The 23,086-nt window shown below is 38.6% G+C and overlaps 1 protein-coding gene across 1 annotated transcript in view; it reads right to left on the reverse strand.

Annotated features, from left to right (window-relative positions):
* KIF16B (kinesin family member 16B) overlaps window positions 1-23,086 on the reverse strand; it is a gene marked incomplete at both ends in the record, with an annotated part of 132,785 nt that overhangs the window by 59,185 nt on the left and 50,514 nt on the right. The window contains 6 exons of the mRNA XM_079532778.1: window positions 769-822; window positions 8,279-8,367; window positions 8,544-8,626; window positions 13,051-13,188; window positions 14,999-15,050; window positions 15,552-15,671. Coding sequence (XP_079388904.1) covers window positions 769-822; window positions 8,279-8,367; window positions 8,544-8,626; window positions 13,051-13,188; window positions 14,999-15,050; window positions 15,552-15,671 — 536 coding nt within the window. The remainder of the gene's footprint in view (window positions 1-768; window positions 823-8,278; window positions 8,368-8,543; window positions 8,627-13,050; window positions 13,189-14,998; window positions 15,051-15,551; window positions 15,672-23,086) is intronic.

Here is a 23,086-nt window from a genome sequence, read left to right on the forward strand (position 1 = left end):
CTGATAAACAGGAATATAAGCTAAGGAACAGATGCAGTTGAAATAAAGTTGAAAGATAAATCACGTCCCATGCAATAACTCATTTAAAGTTTCTAGTGAGTTCCAAGTGAGATGTGAAGAACTGAGAAATTAAAGCACATGCATAAACTGAACTCAAGGCCTACCAACATAACTAAGAGGATAAGTATCAGTGATTCTACATCTCCTAATTGTTCTGAGATTGGGTTTGAGGCTTTTTGGTGTTGACATTTATTTTGGTTTTTAGCTTAACTTATTCTAACTATCTAAACAGCTCTTTCAAACCCCAGCAAACAATTTAGAAAGTGTCTTTCAGCTTTTGAGTCTAATCAGTGCTGTGATCTCCAACAAGATGAAATCTATTACTTTTAAAAGCCTAGCAGGTATGATGAATCTGATCAACCAGGTCAGTTCTCCAGTTGACAATACTTCCTTTTGTGTTTTAAATCGTGTTCTGGTAAGTATTATTAATATGCACATATCATTACTACAGCTGCTTAGTACTTACTTTGCTATAGTGAAGCTTGTCTATCTGGTTATTATCTGGCTATTAATCAGTGAGAATCTACAGTACTCCAAGTGAAGTTTTATAAAGGGGAAAAAACAACTAACAAGACACAAATATTTGTAACAGCATCCTCTACTTACCAACACTGTGATTCAAAACTGATGATTTAAATGAGCCCATGATGTATGATGTGCATACATATATACAAACACATAGACACAAAGACCAGAGAATGATGTTACCTTTTGCTTTCTAATTTTTCAAGTTCCTCTCGTTGTTGTCTTTCAAATTCCAGTCTGATTAAAAAATATACATATATATTAGAAAAAGAATATACAGTGCACTTCACAGTGTCTGCTTAAAAGATCATAACAATGATGTGAATGAAAAAAGTTTTATGAACTACTTTCTACAATAAAAGAAAATATTTCCTTCATTAGAGTTACAAATTAGATATCATGCTGTCAGACACTTGAGAACAAACAGAAAAATGAATTCCTAAGAGAAAAGAAAAAAATCTATTTAAAAAGTAAAGCCAAAAAAACATAAATGATTAGGATAGCCTCTGTAAGTTAACTACATGCGGACATGGCAATCAATAGATAGGAATTGAATTTCTCTACCTTAAACAGATCGGTCCTTTTACAGGGAAAAGACTGCCATGGGAGGTAGGGGGAAACAGAGCAATCAATTAAGAGAGGAATTGATAGAAAAAAACCACAACAGCAGTATAGAATATTTTAACATCGCCAACAGTTTGTTTCATTAGAGGTTAAGTAGGTTAGATCCGTGGAACAGTCAATTACATCACAATTCAAAGTAAAATTTACATAGTGATTCTTTCTGAACATGTTTTACAAGTGCCAATGGCTGTTAATCGATCTGATAATCCTATGGTTTATTAGCTTGGCCTGCTCTGAGAAGTGAAAGAGCTCTGAAATGGTGCTACTGCATGCTTGTAGTTCTGCCTCTTCCTCCCAATAGAAACAACACATTGCTGTGATGCCATCAGTGAGGCTGAAAAAGCACAATCCTGCAAAGTGAAACACTCCAGCACAGAACACAACACAAACTTCTTTACCTCAAATATTTTGAGACTTCAGTATGCTTAGTTTGATACGGTTCTGAGTAATGATGAGGAGGTATTTTCTGTCACTTTTAATATCGGCTGTTATTACAGTAGTACAGAAGTCTCCCTCTTATTTTAATTTCCTCTAACAGATTTATATTCTTTAAGGCAGTCTTCCAAAATAAATATTTTCTGTGCTTTTTTAAAGCGAAAAAGAGCCTAAATGTGGGCTGAAATATTCAACTAAACACACAAATCTCCAGTTATTCCAGACCTCTGACAGCTTTAGCAGTTTGCAGGTGAGATGGTTCATTAACACTGAAAAAAATGCAAGATTGCACCATGAGCTAACTTGAATTATTTGTGGAACTGCAATTTAAGACGTCATGACTGCAATTAAATAGGCAGGTGTTTTAGAACTATGGTATATTTAATATATCTTTCCAAAGTCATGAAATTACCCGTGGCAAAAAGGAACTGCCCTTGGAAACATGCAAAAAAATACACTGCTAACGTAATGTTTAGAAAAAAACTCAAGTAAACCATGATTCCACAATGCTCAAAAAGCATCATTCTGACCATCGGATTAGTGAAGAAATATCAGTTTTAAAAACACCACTTTTTCCCATCTCTCACAAACTTATATTAAAAATGCCTTCTGCAATGCCTAAGAGACAAGCAAATATAGATTTCTATACGCAGCTCCCGACATTCAGAGCTTTCTAATCAATGTTTCACCAAGAGCTCTCTTTCACCTTTACACTAAGAGTACATCTGGGATGGACACTCGTAGGCACTATCTTAATGACAGAGCACAAGAAGAGATGAGAACTGGAGTATTTTTAAATCCATCACAATTCCCGTAGCAGCAATGCAAAATCCACAAAGTTATGCAAAAAAAAAAAAAGGCAGGACAAGAAGCAATCTCAACAGACCTTCAGAAGGCAAAAGCCCTATCCATTGGTTAATAACTTTTTTTTTAATATGACAGTTGAAAATCCCTCTGTTTTGCTCCAGTCTGCCTCCAGAATTCATTGCTGCTAGCTCTCACTTCATAGCCAGGGCATGGCCACATTCATCATTATCTCAGTCCAAAATAATACAGATCCTGGGGATCTGGAGTTCAGAAATACAGACGTCCGTTAAGCACTGTCAGATGCAAGCCATGTTTGCTAAGATAGTCAGCAAAGATGATTTACAAGTACGCCTGTGATTAGTTATGGCACAGAGAAATAAAACATTTCTGATCTGCTAACATAATGCACAAAACCCAAAGCAAAATCTCTTGATGTTGTGACAGCCTTGTAAAACAGCAGATTTGGCAAACATTTGATATAGACATAAAAAATGGTAAGTGGCTTTTCATTGAGATCTGATAGAAGGAAAACAATATAAAAACAAGTCTGTGGTGAAAACTCTATGATTTTCCCTTTGATGAAGCGTCTCTACCACCTTTGGCAGTGGCAATCAGTCCTACTTTACACCAAAGCAAAGCTCCAGCTGCTGAAAGGGCTCTTTGGGAAAGACAGGAATGAACTATGCAAAAGCAGTTCATTCTCCCGAGTAAATGGCTGCTTCCCAAAGATAAATACAGATCACCACCAACATCCCGACCAACAGCTTCCAAACACCACATCCACCCGTTCTAAAAACCTACATTTAATGCATTTTGGTAAAGGTAAGGTACAGTCCCATGAACAGAAGGCCTAATGCAGCCCTGTCTATTGCCAGTGCACAGATGCACTCACACCCAAAGAGGCTGGAGCTCCACTGAAGGTTTTCTGCTGCCATGCGGATATTCAGTGTCTCTGTTCTCCATCCCTGGTGCCCACACTGCAGCCTTTATTTCCATGGGGGTAAAAACAACACGTCTTCCTCATCCGGATGCTCATTTTCTCCACACATTTAGGAATTCATTACTTTTAATACCACTACCTCTGCAACATTTGCTTCAAACTGGTTATGAGCTCAGAGTTCTTTCAGGACAGGAGAGGATCTGGGAAAGCAGCACAAGCAGTGATCACAGGAACCGTCCCTCTTAAAGAAGTTGCTAAAATAAAGTCTCAGCATCACCAAAAACAGCACTGGCTGTAAGAAATCACTGCCAGTTTGACAAAGTACAGATGCAAGACTGATGTTCTATGGTTTAGTCTATCCTTAATAAAATAGTTTGTCTCATGATCTCTATTGTCTTTATTAATGTGAGCACTACTGTGAATAGAAAAAGTATAGCTTGAAATTAAAAAAAAAAAAAATAGAGATATTAAAGATTAGCATCTACTCTTTCTTCTTTTGTAGATGTACCATAAAAGAACTTAATCTGATCAGTGTAGAATTAAATAGTCACCATTTTCCTGGAAAACATGCTATATCTAGAGATAAAGACAGTGCAGATAAGCTGCAGAGAAAAGGAAGTCAGTTGGACTGGTTCAATGCCACAATAGCCTAATTTACACAGCACAAAAGTGTGATCTGGTACTACATCTATTAGGAAAGACTGAATACTAGCAAGACTACAGAGATGCTACAATGCTGTTCAGTAGCTCAATGCATGAGATTAATTAAAAAAGAAAACCAACACACAGAAGACAAATGAAGGTTTCTCATGAGTGGTTTCACAGTTACAGTATAATACAGTTTACAAAAGGCCCATAAATGAAATCTTCAACACAAATCTATGAGAAAAACTGTTTTACTCAGAGCTTATTACCTTAAGCAGTGTTGCGTGACGCTGGATTAGAGAAAAAGATTGGGAATGAGCAGAACAAAGGATTTTGTACAGTAAGACAACATTAACAGGAAATCAACAACCAACTCAACAAAAAAAAAACCCACGCAACAGAAGCCACACACACAGACCACCCACCTGAAAATACACTGAAGGTAACTGATTTTCCTATGAGGAACACGCAAATAAAATGAGCAAAAATGTACGTGTTATCGTCTTTAAAGAAAGCAACATTTCAGTACACAGAAGTTGGGAACAACCATATGCAGCTGAGAGTGGAATGAAGTCTCAACGAACTCAAGTGGCACTGAGCAGACGTGCTAAGGCAGTGCAGAGACCTTGTTATACATGATGTCCCAGTGACCACCAATAAATGTTTAGGGACTGAAAAACAAAATTTAAAAATCAACGGCTAATTTGGACATTGTTCTCAGCCTACAGAGCTAATTTGGTGATAGGAGTTTTCTTCCCAAAGAAAAAAAAAGAGTGGTTTTAGTTGCATTTACTTGCAAGAACCTGAAGTCTGTTCAAAAGCTGAATCTTTTTCAAAGGAACATAAGCTGTCCCTATTCTCTCATTTTCTTCATTTTAGAATAACAAGCACAATGTACTCTGAAAACAGGGCCGAGAAACTAGCTAATGCCATGTGCTTTAAGAGGTATTACCAATCATTACAAGTTTCTTTGGTTTTGTTTTCTTTTATTGTTCTTTTCAGTAAGCAGTATTTTAAATCAGGAGCTAACACTTTCTCTCAGGCTCTGAAATAAGTCCAGATCGCATACAGCTTCAAAGGAAACAATCTCTTAATGACACATCCAGAAATCCAAAAACTTCAGCCAGCTACATAAGGAGACCTCATAGCCACACACACACACACAAAGCAGCTGCCATTTATGTTATTTGTTCTGAACTGAAAGGAGTAACCCACAGGCTCTTCCACCACTGACTGGTATGGATTCTGGACGCTACATAATGTTTATTGCAACCTCCAGAAATTGCTAATTCAGCTACCAGCCTTTAGGTTATCAGAACTGAAACTGGAGGGAGGAAAGGCTGGAAGTACCAAATTAACAACAGGCACAATGCAGGCCACCTACAGACATCCCACAAACAAAGAAAAGAATACCACAACTGGCTTACTGCTGAGCCTATCTCAGCCCATTGTCGTCATGGTCCATGTCCTGTATTGCAAGCTGACTCTTTATGGATATTGAACCACTTGTCTTGTATATTACTGAGCCCTAAATGCTTGGGAACTGCTTTATTCAAAGCATGTTTTCTAACTTGTAATTACCTCAGCCACCTGTTTCCCTTACAGTGATACTTTCTGTGGAATTACACCTATTTGGACAAGCTCAACACATCATCAGGAAAAAAAAACAAAACAAAAAAACAGTACTGTCACAATTGAGGAAAAGGAAAGAAAACAGTTTCAGCATCAACATAAATAAAATTGTCACGAAGCCTAAGCTGAAAAGCTGCTATTGCCAAACTGCTGTCCAGAAAGCTGCACTGATTATGGAACAGGCTTTCTTCTACTAATTTACAAGACCAAGCAGTGCAGTGCAGGCTTCAGAGTCTACCTAGTCTACCTTCTTGTTGTAGCAGTCATAAAAGCAGTAAAACCAGCCAGGTTTGAGATATTTTTTCTTTAGTCACTGATCTATTAGAATGAGAACCACCTCTGCCACACATGGGCTAAGTGTATCATTAGGTATGGCACATATTGTTTTAAACATTGTTAAAGTATCTAAACATAGGAATAAGAGTCTAAATAGTGAACTGACAACTACTACGAGCTTCCTCACTCCAAAAAACAAATGTACTTAGCAGTAGCTGAAACAGACAGGTATTATTAATTAAAATAAGTGACAGACATGCATTCCTCCTGTAATGCGAGCCTTAACCAAAATGCTTGCTTGTATTTACAAATCAAGTAAGACAAAATACTGCAAGGCAGTTCAGAAGATTCACTGACTGCAGAATAGCAGGACAAGATTATTAACCCTCTGCTCATAGTTTACAGTCCAATGAAGCACAGGCATGAAGGAGTTCAAGAATATGAAGAGGGTTTTCACCTAATCTTCTATTTCACCAGAAATTGCTCACTGTTATTATGCCCCAAAAAAGCCAGGAACATACAGGTTACAGGACACAATAAATGGAGAGAGTTTCCAAAAACTGTTGAATACACTGATAATTATATCAGTCACACTGTATGAGCTCCAGAAAATAAGGCAAGCTACTGGAAAATATGATGAGGAAAAAAGAAATGATACTCCACAAAATGTTGGAAGAAAAGAATTTAAAAAGAATTTGTGAGATCTGCTCCATCCCAGGTCAAGCAACTTTTTTTTTTTAATTTACTTTTACAAAAGGATCATGGAAAAATTCCTCTCTGCAAGACAGGATGTAGCAGTATGAACTCACTGGTAAGAGAAATTCATTCTGAACCCAACCTTCAAATAGGCCACATCCACGCTGTTATATTTTGCTGTAAATCTGAAAGGCTAAAAGTGAAGCAATTCTGAAACAATCTGTCCTAATTTATGCTCTCTGCAAAGTTAAGGCCAGCACTGTGCAGTAGAATGCAATTATTCCTAACAATATGTGAGAAATTACACAGGGAAAAGCTTGTGGTACCCCAGTGTAGATCAATACCCTGAGTAAGAAAGAAAACAGGAAATTTCCACAGCCCTCAGGAAATACAGTGCTAACAGTTGTCATTAGAAGTTTTGGTCTAACCATTTGAAAAGATTAAGGAAATAGGAAAAAAATGATACAAATATATCCACACTTTTTTTAAAAACCTTCTCTTTCTTCTCTGTCTCAGAAAAGAAAAAGACAATTTATGAACAACTTGCTGCCTTGCTTATGTTCTTTGTGGATAGTTTAGCAGCAAAAGAACAACAATTACAGCATTTGATGCAATGTTATTACAGAGGGTCTCTTGCAGGTAGTTAGCAAAAGAACAACAGTCACATTTAAAGCAATGTTGTTAAATACACTCAGTATTAAAGAGACTGTTTAACTTCAGTTATTATTATCTGTCTGATCTTCCTAAGTTCTAACAGATACAGAACAACCCCACAGTAGAATTTAGGAATAAATCTGCTCTACCCAAGCCTGTAATTCAATTTACTGACAATTTTTCAGAAGCACATGGGTGGTTAAAGAGTATCATCTCATTCTCAATGTAAAACACAGGCACTAGCTACTGGAAAAAAAAAAGAAGGAAATAGAACAAAATGTCATAATTCTCCATAAATCACTTAAAGAACACTGGGAAAGACATTAAAATCAGCTTCTCCACAACAAACATTCTATTTCTTCCTAACTGCATAATAAAATGATTTTCCATATCCTAACCAGGCCACCTACTAAGACATATATAGTGAGAACTTACAGACATCTATTTCAAAGCTTTTTTAATGTCTTCATTGGGTTTATACAAACTTTAGAAATCGTAAATTTTCTGTTTACAATGCATTTGTCTTACGAAAAATAGTTAGCTTGTAATTATGAAGAAAGGATAAAATTTGTAAAATTTGGGATATCATTACTGTGCTGAACATCCCCGGTTATATAATGCCAAATCTTTTCTCTAGAACTCCAATACAACCACTTTCTTTGTGCCAGATTTGTTACTAAGGCTGTTTGCTGGTGCAGTTACAATTCCTGCATTTCAATAGTGAGATCCCAGCTAAAAGCAAGTTTTAAGCAGGATGGAAAGCTCCTTGGTGTCCTGTCACTCCATTTTCTAGAATGAATGTGAAGTTCTAGCTCAAATAACATTTTGTGAAAGTTCTCACCTCATTCAGAAGCCCATTATTCAGTATGTATGTACTGTTAAATTGAGAACAAAATGGTTTCTAATACTGCCATTTGGAACATTCCAACAACGAAAAAGAAGAACAGTTGCAATTTTTACTGCAGCATTTTTGAATATACTCACCCTGGATTATAAAGCATAACAGCTGATAGGTTCTCACAAGATTTTGAAAGATCTGTCATAGACAAACTGAAGGAAGACAGCAGTCCACTCTAACAATAGACCATAAAATGTATGTGTTAGACAAAAAACTGATGTCTTGTTTCACTTCATGAAATATTCTATGTGAAGCAAAACAAAACAAATTCTACAATGATCAATGTGTGTCTGCATTAGCAAGAAAGTTGTGAAGGGATTTAAATTCCCCCAGATGCTGATTTAATCTTACCTTTCTTTTTTCCCTTAGTTTAGCAGCTTCTTTGGGATGGTTAAAGCGAAACATATTGGTTCTTCCAAGTAATATCACAGCACCTGATGAGAAAAACACATACCATTTACTGTCAACAGAATGTACCAGGAAATGCCAAATGATTTTTCAGTCATCCAATATGTAAGCAAAGCTTCCCATTAAATCAGAACAAAATGAAAATGCATTTTGACAATTCAAGTGTATAACAACATTTAGTCACAGCTTTGTTAACAGATGTGCATATTTTATTCCTTCTTCTTCCTACTTAAAAGAACACATGTTCACACACACAAAGGTCAACTATACTCATGCAGTTTAGATTAAGGATAGGAAGAGAAAGCAGTCATAGCAACTGACCCAATCTGACCTATACACTCTACAGCAGTACTACTTTGGAGGCTACCAGCAGGTACCAAACACCATGGGAACATCCATAAATATGACTAAGAACAAACTAATCATCATTCATCCACTACTGATCGAAGTAAAATTCCATTTCACCTCTACTTTTCCTTCATTTGTAGTGCCATTAACCTTTTTCTTCTTTAGGCAGAAGAATGCTGAAGTTTGTCATCACTCAGAACAAGATTATTAGTCCTTTATACTCAGTAGTTATTTTCTCAGGGAAGAATCTTGAATAATTCATACTGCTCACTTCCTATCCATTATGGTATTTAATCAGTTATGGTACAGATCCACATATAATGTGATCCTGGGCAATTCTTATAACACTGTAAGTATGGTATGCCTAGATTAATACCTTCCTACTAAAAAGTAAACTGTCTGTGATGTTTCACTACTCTTGTAAAAATGAAGCCTTCCAACTTAATCACAACAAAATCAAGCATTTATCTGTCAGTGTGAGTTACTTTTAGAAGAAAAAGGATCCTATTACACTTACAACCTGGAAAAAAATGCACTTACAACCTCTTCATACAACTTGTTATTGTGTGAGAATGAAATGCTGTCCTTAATGAGGAGCAGACCTCATAAATTAGCTCAGTTCGGAACATCGACCCCAATGAGGTCATTCGGTCCTGATAAATCAATGACAAAAGGCTCCACAATCACAGTATCACTTCTTGTTGTCTGCACAACAGATCAAATCTTGGACCAAACAGTTTACCTTGTCAAATCTTAAAGAGTAACGTTTCACTGATCCGTATGCAGACTGTATCGCAAAGGCATTTTGATACCACCTTTGTGATTTATGTGACACTACCAGTCGACCTTTCCTTCATGAAGTGTGCCAGGCACATCTGTTATTTAATGTAAGCATATTAGAAGGGGTCCCTGGTAGTCATGGTACTGTAGTGGAAAGGGTGTAACAGTTGCTAGTCTTCACATGCTGGCAAAATAGACAAACACCTCTCTATCCCATTCTTGATATCTGCTGGGAAGGCTCTTTTGATGACTTTAGCAGAGTAGACGGTGAGGATGTCAGTAAAATGACCTTGGTTACTTTCAGATGAAGATTAATATAATTGTAAATATTTTTGATTACGCTACTAGATAGCAGGTAGGTACTTAAATAAATGAATACAGATATAGATTCGTGTTCCTAACTTCACGCATCTAAAAATATAGGAGAAAGGCTTAAAAGCAGCACATGATATTCAAAACCAGATGGCAGCTCATGTGAACAACGACTGTGTTTCTCTTCCAGGGAGGACCTGGCTTCAGTTTGAACAGGGGGAAAGAGATGTGTGCATGTCACTTTCTATACTTACGGAAGTATTTAAATTCACAGAATGCTTTGGGTTGGAAGGGACCTTAAAGATCCTGTAATTCCACCCACTTGTGCCATGAGCAGGGCTGCCAGCCACTGGACCGCTTTGCTCAATTTAGTACACCACGATGGTGAAAGAGCAGATTACATGGAGAAATACAATTCTTCCACTTCTCCTATTACATTCCTCCTTTTTACCCTAGGATGGCATAGGCATTATTATACCATCATGCCACTTTTTGCATGATGGGACCTCCACGTGCTTCTTATTTTTTAATTATTCTACCATTAAGGAATAAGTACAGTCTTAACTTCCATTTGACAGAACGGAGATATGCAACATGAAAACCCATTAAAGAAAAAAAAAGTTTTGATCAAAGCTACACTGTCAAATAACTCCTAAACATCAGGTTAGATTACCTGTTATTATACAATGCAGTTCCCCATCAGAATGCAAATGCACAGTGTTAATGTTGTCATGGAAACATAACTGGATTTGCTATGCTGTTTGCTTTTTATTTGTTTACTCTAAGCAACAATTCTTATTCTCCTTGAAAGCTAAATGGCAAAGAACAAAAGGTTTCATAAATACACTGACAGTATGAAGAACAGCAACAAGAACCATGCAGAACCAGCCTATCATTTACGGACCTTTGATCTGGTAACTTAATGGGTGAACTCCAACACAAAAATGACCAGAGAGCATAGGAAATAAATATGAAGAATGTATATTCAAATATCATCTACACACAGCAGTATTTTGGAACTGCACAAACAAAAGTATCTGTAATTAAGATCTGCCTAACTTCTAACTGACTTTCATTTTGTTTTTAAAACTACTTCTATTAACTATAAAAAGAAACAAACACTGAGAGATTATGTTAACTACAGAAAGGTTGGCAGCTTAGCTTAAAAATGGAAAATGCGGTTTAAACTGAGGACAAATTTAAGGTAAAGGACAAGCTCCAGTGAATATTTGTTCAATTACTTTTAGAAATTCTACCAGATGCTCTTAATAAGGTAAAAATAATGTAATGAGTTGCATTTACACAGAGGCCACATTAGCTCGAATTCACAAATGCAGGAATTAATCTGAAGAAGGAAGTGGTAATTAACTACTATGCCTCTTTTTTATTATTATTATTAATAACTGTTCATTTGAAAATGTGTCGAATTTTTAGATTATCATAAACGGAAACACTTAAATATATCAGCAGATAATCAGCAATACCAAATCAGATCCTTAAAGAGGCTGGCGCTTCATGCTGTGAGACTAAATGCTAACACGGCTACGAGACACGCGCTGCGCACAAGTTGTTAAATCAGTTGATTTATCAGCTTTGCTAGCCCGATGTCATAGCTGTAACCCTTCCTTCAAACTCAATCTGGTTACACGGTTCACAGGTCAGCCTAGGCAGCTGTTTTGCACAATTTAGTAATTCAAAGCAACCCTTTCCTCTGCCCCCTTTTTTCTGAGTTGCAAATTTGTTTAGACAGAAAGTCAGAAGGCAAAACAACAACAACAAACCACAGTTTCACCCTTTACAGTCCAAACTTCAAGTCGATACATCACCTAGAAGAGAGAAATAGCATCCAAACTTCAACTTCATTCTGAGGCCAATCAAACCTGCACTGCCTTTGAATGGCAGCAGGCTAAAGAAAAGATGAGGCACTGCAACTGCAATTCACATTAAGTGTTTCTTGCCAATGCTTCTAACAAGATATCAATAGCATTTACTCAATTTCAAGACAAAAGGGGTTGGGCCTTCTTTCTGACTGCAGAACTCTCATTCTGCATGAATAGACACTTGACAGAATCAGCAACATCCCCTCCTCACACCAAAACTCCTTGCTTTCTGTAAGCAGAATTTTAAAGCATTTGAGTTCAGAAAGACTGAAGTCTTCTCTCACTCAGCGCTCTTCTGTCCACTGCGTTCCTCATTTTTTAGCATAAGTTTATTCTGAAAGCTAATTTCTGGGGATGTCAAATGGCACTGCTTTTCAGCAGCTGGGCTGCAACAAAACCTCACTGCTCAATGGGTTTGCAGATCTTAGCTAAGCGAGAAGATATTCTTGGTTCTCCTGGAAGATCCTCAGAACCATCAGAACCTCTGCTGCAGTGCTCCTCAGCTTATTTGATGTCATTTCTTTCCATGCCAACAAAACACATCTTTGGTCCAGTTGTCCGAGGAGCTTTTTCCATTTCCAGATTTTAAAGCTTTAATATTAAACCTATAATTCCCTGAATGTCACCTGTAAGGGTTACTCTCCCCCTATTTGTTATTTCCCTTCAGCTGCAGCTAAAAGATGCTCCAGCTGAACTTCCTGTTGTACAAGAGGATTTGGCAACAGTGTATTAAGTGGGACTGGCCTGGACTTCTGAGGAGCTGGAAAAATATGTCTCTAATGCTACTGGTTTCCACACGACTAAAATATTCTTTCTCTTAATATCACAGCAATCTGCCATGGAGTTTCACTTTCCACATAAGCTTTGAATGAAATCAAATGGTAAGTATCAGTTCACAGTGAAGATCAAGAAGTGGCTTAAATTAGTAAAGAGCTCTCTTTACACCACATAGCAGTTCTATGACAGTACAAGAAGTCGATGGCTCTCCTGATCACCTCAGGCTGCAGAAGAAATTGAATTAGAATTAAATGAATTAAGCTGTAATCCCTCTATATACACGTAGATTTTTCAGTGGTCTTGCCAGAGAGAAACAAAGACACTATCACAAACTACACAGTGCTGGGTAATACCTTGGTTTAGGTGCGTGGCCTCAGTGATCTGAACTCCATTCACAGAACACTGTGCTCCATTCAGTGGTATTAGATTCACAGTACCATTAAGATTTTCAAAGATGCAATGCTCACTTTCCAAATCCAGACCATGAAGAACTAAACATACAAAAATAAAATAATTAGTCTTTTAACAACTAATAAGATTTGCATGCTGATATTGATTCATTAAGGATGTACTGAGTTACATATTTCCAAATGTCTTTTCTCACTTTTTTCTGGGTAATATTTGCTCTTTCCTTCATCGCTTCCCACATTCCTTAAACACTGACCCCATTTTTTTTTGTTATTTTATTGCAAGAGAAGTGCTTTTTTTCTGATTTATTCTACATAATGGTCTTTTCTCACATGTTTTGGCACCAGATTAATAAGTTCTTATTTTTTTCTGATAAAGAAAACAGGAAAGGAAAATTTATGAATTTGTAGAGACAGACTTTTTTTGCCTAATTTCACTGAGATGACCTCACTGAAAGCAGCCCTGTAAAGAAGCACCCGGGGGTCCCGATGGACGAAAAAGCTGTATGTGAACCAGCAGCGTGCTCTTGCAGTCCAGGTAGCCAAAAGTATCCTGGGCTGCACCAACAGAGGGGTGGTAGCAGGGAGAGGATTGTCCCCATCTACTCTGCCTGTGAGGTCCCATCTGCAGTGTTGTGCCCAGGCCTGGGGCCCCCAGCATAAGGAGGATGTGGAGCTGTTGGAGTGAGTCCAGAGGAGGATCACAAAGATTCTAGGGAGCTGGAGCACCTCTCCTATGTAGAAAGGTTGAGAGATGTGGGCTTGTCTAGCTTGGAGAAGAGAAGGCTCTGGGGAGTCCTCACTGTGGTCTTCCAATACTTAAAGGGAGCTTACAAGCAGGAGGGGGACTGAATTTTCACTTGGGCTGACAGTGATAGGACAAGGGGGAATGGCTTTAAACTAAAAGAGGGGAGACTGAGGTTAGATGCTAGAAGGAAATTTAAACTCAGATTGTTGCAAGGCACTTGAACTGATTGCCTGGAGAGCTGGGGGTGCTCCATCCCCAGAGCTGCCCAAGGCCAGGTAGGATGGGGCCCTGGGCAGCCTGAGCTGGTGGGGGGCAGCCAGCCTACAGCAACGGGTTGGAACTGAATGAACTTTAAGATCCCTTCCAACTGAAGTCATTCTATGATTCTATAGTAACATGCAATTCTAGACTGAAAGGCTGAAAAAAGAGGTTATGTATTCCATTACATTCAGGCACTTATCAATCAGGCTACTTTCTGTGCACTATGTGTGATTATCTCCACCCATATTGCCTAACATCCCATGGTATTTATATAAAAATTTTAATCCATGCATCTTTTAACCACAGGATATATACAAAATTACATTATCTGACTTCTCAACATTTAATTTAGAACTCAAGGATGCAGCTTATTTCATGAAACTGCCTCTAAGCAACATATATGACAGGGCAGTTCAGCAGTGGCAATTAATTGTCTTTTTAAAAAGTAAGAAATACAGTACAAGAAGCCTACCTACTTTTCACTTAACTTCCAGAACTTTCTTCCACCCAAATCTAAAGACCTGAGACTGCTTTATAACAATATAAAAATATTCTCATTATACAAAGGTTAAGAGAATGATTGTGCAGCAGTTGTGACAGGTGCTGGATGAAAAAGGATAATATTTTTTTACAGAAGGCTATTTCAAGAGTAGAAAGAAATAAGAAACAAGTATGTGAATATGAATAGATTTGAATCCCACAAGCTATTTTGTAAATCATGTTCCTTGAAGCATATCCCACGTAATACAGCCTTAAAAATCTCCTAAAAATTACGATATGCGAGAACATATGAACAACTAACTGGAAAAAAAGGAAAATTATGAAGCTCTGTTAACAGACTGGGATGTTAAAAAGAATGGAAAAAAACAATGCAAAATTCCATACCAATATCCTGTTCCGTCACAGCGTCTTCTCTGCCAACATATGTTTGGCCCTCCTAATTAAGAGAGAAACATACACATGTTCAGTTGAAATCTCCCTTTCTCTCATACAGAGAAATGGTTTATCTTTCTCAGACTATTATGGCCCAGTATATGTTTCAACATACTACATCCTTTCCTTTCTATTTTAAGAAACACTTTATCAGTTGTTAGTAGAAGATATATTAGCAAATTCAACTATCATGCATAGGACCATCACTTTAGTTTTGAGACAGTCTAGCTCTGGATTTGAAGTCAAGCTTCACAATGAAATTAATGGGAAGAAAAAACATACGTAGGTAGATACAGTAAGTACCTATTTCTTGTTAACCAGTTAATCTTCAGGATAGACCTGAACTATAGGAGAGAAATGTAAGGAGCTTCTGCCACCATAGTGGAGACATGTAATGAGCACTTGTATGAGCACTGTATTTTGACAGCAAATTAATACTACAATTTGTCTAGTGAAAAAAATCACACAGCATACAAAGGTTATGGAAGCAAAGATATTTATTTACCTTCAAGTGATACAAGATGATGCCAGTACTAAGCAGATCATCATCAATGCCAATTAAATGAGGCAGTTCAGAATCTAATACAACACCTATCCCTTCTTTCCTCAGAGCCAAGGTTTGTTCCTGTAAAGGACAAAAGTATAGTTATTGAGATATGCAGGAAATACTCTTCATTCTCTTTTCAAACTATGTTTAAAGGAACTCATTCTCTGTGATACCACAAAAAATTGGCAGGGATTTTTTTCCCTAACATTTCAAATGCAACTTTTATATTTCCAGTGAGTGTTCCAAGCTTACCGTTCAGGAAATCTGTGAAGGTGTTATTTGAAAGAGGCCAGACAAACAGCTGAATTATACCAGATAAGGGAGATCAATCAAGAGAATAACAAAGCAGGTTCTATAAAAGCAAGCTCTGAATACATGATAGTAAGAAGAATTTAAAACTACATAAAATTCAGTATGGCTAAAGAATAGGAAACTGAAAACTTTTTTGGCAGTCCTTTAAATAAAGTGAATCTTATGCAATTAAAAACCCAGACACCTGAAAGCCCAGTAAGCTTAAGCAGGTAGAACATCATCCAACCTAAACAAAGCACTGGCATAACAAAGAAATGCAGGAAATATTTTAATTGTTTGAATTTCCTTTGGGCCACACTCTGCAGCATCTGGGAGAAAGCATCATTCAGCAGGAATATAAGTGGAAGGCTTTAACATTAGGAGAAACACAGAATCATTTGGGTTAGAAAAGACCTTGAAGTTTATTAAATCCAACCACCTAACACTACCAAGGTTACCAGTAAACCACGTCCCTAAGTTCCACTCCCACACGTACCAAACACTTCCATGGATGACGAGCCCACCAATTCACTAGGCAGCTATTTGCAATGCTTGACCAACCTCTATGTGAAAAAATTCTTCCTAAGATCCAATCTAAGATCTTGACACAACATATGCCTACCACCCATCACCTGACAAATGAGACTGACACCCACCTTCCTACCACCTTTCAAGCAGTTGTAGAGTGCAATGAAGCCTCGCCTAAGACTCCTCTTCCCCAGACCAAGCAATCCCAGTTCCCTCAGCCACTTCTTGTAAGTCTAGTTTTCAAGTCCCTTCATGGGCGTTATTGCTCTTCTTCAAATGCATTCAGGTACCTCAATAGCCTTCTTGCAGCAAGGGGCCCAAAAATGAATGCCAGCACCAAGTACAGAGGGATAATCACCTCCTGCTCCTGCTGGCTGGCTGCACAAGAGCTGACACAAGCCAGCATGCTATTGGCCTTCTTGGACACCTGGGCACACTGCTGGCTCGTGTTCAGCTGGCTGTGGACTAAGATCTCCAGGGCCTTTTCTGCAGGGCAGAAATCCTTCCAAATCCTTCTCTCCAGCACTCTCATAAGATCTTTAGGCAATAATTTCTGTGCCTCCAGCTTTGTTCAGATCCCCATGCAGAGTTATCCAGGACCTATACCCTGAGGTATCCAAGGCTCAGCGGTACACAGGAGGCACTGGGAACAAAGCTCACATTTTGACAGCAGGCCATTCAACCGTGACACTTTTGGCAGTGTAGAGGGAGTTTTCTTACTCTAAGGAGAATTTCCATCCAGGCCTTATAATGACTTGCTTCAGAAGCCCCAAGCCCATGCAGAGTTGTAAAGGTGCTGCCCTTCGAGCCTTCCTACAGCGAGGCCTGGCACCATTCAGGCTGTGTGAAGACAGACAGTCAGCAGCAGAGCCACCCATTGGCTTATGCGCAGCAAAGGCTCCTACATGCCCTCAGCTCTTTGCCTCCATCCCCACAGAGCTGGAGGGGCTGGGTAGGAGGCAGCAGGTCCCTGTGGCAAGGCTGCAGGCGCAGCCCCTTTGCTCCTGGCCAGGGTAGGGCGCCTTTCCTTGGCCCACCATGCCCCAGCCACCTCCCACCAGAAGGCCAGCTGCAGCCATGCACCCACAGCGCTGCTGATCTGAACTGCTTTACGGTGAGGGTGACGGAGCACTGGAACAGGCTGCCCAGGGGTTTGTGGAGTCTCCTTCTCTGGAGATATTCAAGTCTCACCTGGATGCCTACCTGTGCGACCTGGTTTAGGGAACCTGCTTTGGCAGGGGGGTTGGTCTCAATGATCTCTCTTCCAACCCCTACAATTCTGTGATTCTATGAGGCTTGTTGAGGACAGATGAGAGCCTTGGAAAGAACGCAATTAGGACAAGTGGGCCAAACTGGCCAAAGGGATCTTCCACACCACGTCCTGCTCAGCAGTAAAAACTGAAGGGAGGAATGTAGATGGAGTTTGCCAGGGCTGCTCTTGTTCAGGGTCTGGATGGGCACCAGTTGGCTGGAGGGTACTGAAAACATCATGTGACTAGTTCTATGGGTATACACAATATATAAGAGACTAACTATAGCTATGAAATAGGCTGCAGTATTCCTAAAGTTTACTTTGCAAATTGAACTCAAATCCTACTGGCTTCCTACACCTGGAAGGTAACAGCAGCAGACTATGAATGTGCACACGCTGCTTCTCGAACCAGTTTTTCTACCTAAATAACTAAGCCATTATAAGCCAAGGAAGAGTGACAACTTGGGAAGGGAAGGCAGCATCAGCTTCTGTGTATTGTGCAGCACACACTTTTCTCCTGGTGCCAGCAAATACAGAAAACAAGTTTTCTGACAACAGCATGAATACTTCTCCAGTCTTCACTCTTCAGAGCCAACCGAGACATTACAGCAATCTATCTGCTTTCTCTTACAAATGCTATGCATATTTTCCCATGTTGAGCAACTTGACAAATCTAAGAGAGAAGATCTACTACTCCATTTTTTTTTCTGCTCAGTATAAAACATCGTCAGTATCAACGCTGCCTAAAATGTTCTCCAGTGACTGTGCAAAAATGGGCAAAATGAGATGGTGACAGCACAAAAAAGACTCCAAAACAAAACCAGGAAATCCCAGACTGGTCACAGGTGCACTAAAAAGTTCTCCAGCCTTCAGAAAGAAGGGAAAAAAAACTGTGATTAATGTTGCCCTGCAGCTCTCTGACATTCAAACTGCATCCAGCTATTCCTTGATATTATAAAAGTGTCACCTCATAAAACCAAAAAATACAGTTTAAATCACTGTTCAAGTGAAAAAGTAATTTCAGTCAAAATATCTACCTCATATTAAATATTTATTGAGTGGCACCTACTGTTACACATAATTCATAACCTTCCTAACATGACAAGACTGAAGACTTAGGACAGTGAATATAGGTGGCTGTTCACACAACTGCTGGCACCCCTGGCCCAATGCAACTGATAAAACATTAAGAGCAAAACATTTTTTCCAGCACAAACAAAGCATTTGCTAACATCCTTTACTGACGAGAAAAAAGGCATCCCAAGACATAATGAATTTTTTGCTGGGAGAGAAAAATCTGCCACAAATAACTACGATGAAAGTTTAAAAAGAGCTTCAATTTTCAGTCTTTGATATTTAACACATTTACTGTATACTAAAAAAAAATAAAGTGCATAGAATTGTGATTTAAAATTGACGTGCTATTTATTTATATCTAAAATTAAAGAACACAAATTAAGTTTCTAAAACCTTACTTTGTATAAGATTACTATTCACAAATAGAACACACTCTTTTAAGGGAAGCATTAAAATAAATGCAATGGATTGTAGTGAGATTAAGTAGAGAGATTAAGATATCGATAGATGTTAGGAAGAAATGCTTCACTCAGAGGGTGGTGAGGCCCTGGCACTGCTGCCCAGAGCTGTGGTGCCCCATCCCTGGAGGAGCCCAAGGCCAGGTTGGATGGGCCCTGGGCAGCCTGAGCTGGTGGGGGGCAGCCAGCCCATGGCAGGGGTTGGGCTGCAGGGCCTTTGAGGTCTCTTCCAACCCAAACCATTCTATTATTCCATCATTAGGTTTTTTTTTACTAAAAATCCTGATGTTTAACTGGGGCTTCTGCTAAACTTTTAATCATTTGGCTGAAAATCTAATTCCAAATTCAAAAGAAAACTTTGAACTGTGCACTTTTGTCCTAAACCAAAAGCCATAAACACTTTAACAATCTGTGTTACTCTGTTCTCCCACACTGAAAGATAAGAAAATGGCCAGAAAGAAGCAGCAAGATTGCCCCTCTTTCACCCTTGATGGCAATAGGAAGAAAACTTCTAAAGGAGGAAGGAAGGAAGGACCTTTTTTGAAATCAGTTGAAGGACTGTATGCTATTCTAAGTCAGAGAAATTATTAGGTATGTTCCGCAACTTGATTCGCTTTCATTTGTGCAACACCATTTTAGAAAGCAGTGAATCCATAAGCCAGAATTCCGAGAGCAGGAAAGGTCATCGTCCCCATTAAAAAAATACTAATGCAGAAAATGAATTAAAGCCTCAAGGCAGAACTTAAAATACTTGCATGCACTGCATGCATCTTATCTTGAATTATCCTTGAACAAAAAAAGTGCACATGTACTCCCTCTGTATTTAAGATGCGCTCATAAAACTGTGGAAAATAAAGCAAGTCAAGTATTACACACAAAGGAGCACTCCGGTGAATACAAAGGCCTGCACTGTGCAGAGAAAAGTTTTCTTCTTTCGGAACCTCTAGATTAAATTGACTCATTTTGTTGAAATTCATTCATAAAATAATTCTGAGTCAGTACATAAGGAAACACCTTCTCGAGTCACAGCAAAGATAAGAGGATTAAATTGTTTGCATAAATGACAGGCTCTTGGAATTCTGCTGCCAGAAACATCCTGATGGGGTAAACTCATGAGCACTTCTTGGGTGCATACAGGAGCTACCATTGAATCCCTTCTATGCTGCTGTACCACGTGTGCTGAATTAACTGCATTAAGGCATCTTCAGGCTTGCAGATTAGAAACACGTTTGCATAAAGTAACTGTATGAACCTGTAAGTTGAAAACTAGTGTTGTGTAGCTGAGAATTGGCTCTATCAAACAGTATTACTGTGCTCTTTGTATCAGTTGTGGTTTCATAGAACGGCCTGAGTTGAAAAAGCCCACAGTGATCACCTAATTTCAACCCCCTGCTATGTGCAGGGTTGCCAGCCACCAGACCAGGCTGCCCAGAGCCACATCCAGCCTGGCCTTGAATGCCTCCAGGGATGGGGCATTATTTCCATGGAAATAAATAGGGGGCATTGCTTTTAGAGCAATCTTTGCACAGTTGCTCATGCTAAAGAACTTTAATGACGCACAGCATTTCTTTCAGTGCATTTAATACAGATAAATAATATAGACAAAAGCACACAAAAATATTCAAAAGCATAGAGAATTAGCATAGTGCCCTTTTAATGAACAGAATTCCTTGGTGAAGTCCAATTTCTTCTATATTTTCCATCATGAAAATTTGAATTCTTTTATTTAAATATGCAGTGGTTAACTTCTGGTACAAAGTTCTGAGAAAACACCATGCAGAGGCTTTCAGTAAAGCATAACATTATGCTAGCTAAGTAAATTGTCCAGATGTCTATATTTAAATTATGCAAAAAGGCATAATATCAGATTAAAGAAGTTATGGGTAAAATTGTGCAATTGCAAAACTCTTTGCATTAATATTTAACCTGATTACATACTACAGCAAATTCTTATGCTAACAGGTATTTTGGGTGCATTCGATCTCATTGCAAATCTGCTATTATGTCCTAGGTTCACAAAAATGTCTGAAGACCTTCAGTGGAAAAGCACTAACATTAAGCTCCCTATAAAATACAGATACGTACTTTGTACACAAAGGAAGTTCTTAATTCTTAATTTGTTTCCCTCCAGATAAGTATTCCCGATATTTTGCATTCCCTTTAAATCAGCAGAAAGAAATGCTTCGTACCTACGGGAAAAGATACTGTGAATCACTCAGAATTCAGAGGCACCTGAGAATGTTTATTTCAAAATCCAGCAGATACACCAAATCAAAGAGGCTATGCACATGGAGGCCATAAGAAGCACGGATCAGCTGGTCGTCCCTTGAACAAGGTGGGTAACAAACCTGGGACTTCACAGCAATTTTTATCACCCACACCGGTGAAAGATTAGGGGACTTACAATTAGAGTTCCACAGCAGATGTTTTGGCAAATGTAAGAAGCAAAGTTGCAACAAAAAAAGATACGCATACAGCAGTCAAAGCTAACTTATGCATGTGTCCTGTTTGAGGTCTGCACTGCTTGCATTTCCAGAACTAACCTGCCAAGAAATAGGAAGTGACACATAACTGCAGAAGAGGCACCCTGATGGAAGCGTACAAAACCCAAGCAGAACTCCCCAGTGGTCAATGCTCACTGGCTATTACCAGTACTAGGGAGCAGAAAAGAAAACTATTCAGCAGCAGATCAGAAAGGAAAAGCGTTCCCTTGCTAAACTGAAGGATACTGCTTATACAGCTTACATAGGTGCAAGAAAAACTGGACAAATGGCGAGAAAAGAAAAGCAGGGAACGACTATGCAAGGGTATCTATCACCTCTGGTTCCCTAATGCCAAGAACTGCAGGCGCAAAAAACATAGGTTTCTGGTAGAAGGATTACTGTCTTCTTGCCCTCTTTTATATTGCAGTAGTGGGCACTGTTGCCTAAATTACTTCATCTACAAGCCCATTTAATCTGATCCAATATAATCTTTAACAGCTGCACAATAGATGAGAATGTTTGGAAGTCTGATTTGAAACCAGGTTTACTAGCCTTTTTATAAAGTATTTTACCAGTAAATGCACTTAGAAACATGTGTTACCAACAAAAAAATCTAAGTCTCTTTTGTATCCCACTGATTTGTGCCTTTAAAAAAATTTTAGAGCAATGAATTATTTGGTAATTATGCATAAAAATCAACATAAAAAAAACACTTTACATTTGCTGCTTTAATACAATAAATGTTTTTTCCTTCTGTGTTCTGATCTTAAGATGGATCTTAATCCATCTTACTCCTTGAAACACAAATGTGTGATAAGAAAATCACGTAATGATTCATTATGTAGCATCTTCTGCTTTTAAAGAGTTACCTTTCACGAGATAGCTGCAGTGAAATGGCAAACATGACAGAAGCACTTCTGACTGAAGAGAAATGCCTCCCTGGCTGCCTCCCTGCCTTTGCAATCTGTGCACTCTCCTATGATTCTTAACATTTTGGATGAGTTTCTTTACCTAGACCTTTCTTTTTCTTCTTAATTTCTTCAAATTCTACTTTAATGACTGCAATCATGATGCATTTTCATGTACATATATTTGCCCCTTTTAGCAACACAAAGCTTTCTGAGTTTTCACAGAGTACAACAGCAATACTAGCTCTATCCATACTCATAGCTTTATACTTCAAAGCCAAGGTACACTTCATGTCTTATTAACAGAAAGAAAAACAACACAGGAACATTAACTTGCATTAGACAGTAAAAACCTGCGTCAAGCCTCTCACCGAACTCTGACTTACCAGCACAAGGAGTTTTTCATGTTAACTTCATTAACCTGTAAATCCTTTCTGCACTGAGCTGCAGGTTGCCACCCCATCATAAAACTGAGCAAGCTAAACTGTAGATCACC

Source organism: Tetrao urogallus (genome assembly GCF_951394365.1).
Source record: "Tetrao urogallus genome assembly, chromosome: 2".
Classification (NCBI taxonomy): Eukaryota; Metazoa; Chordata; class Aves; order Galliformes; family Phasianidae; genus Tetrao; species Tetrao urogallus.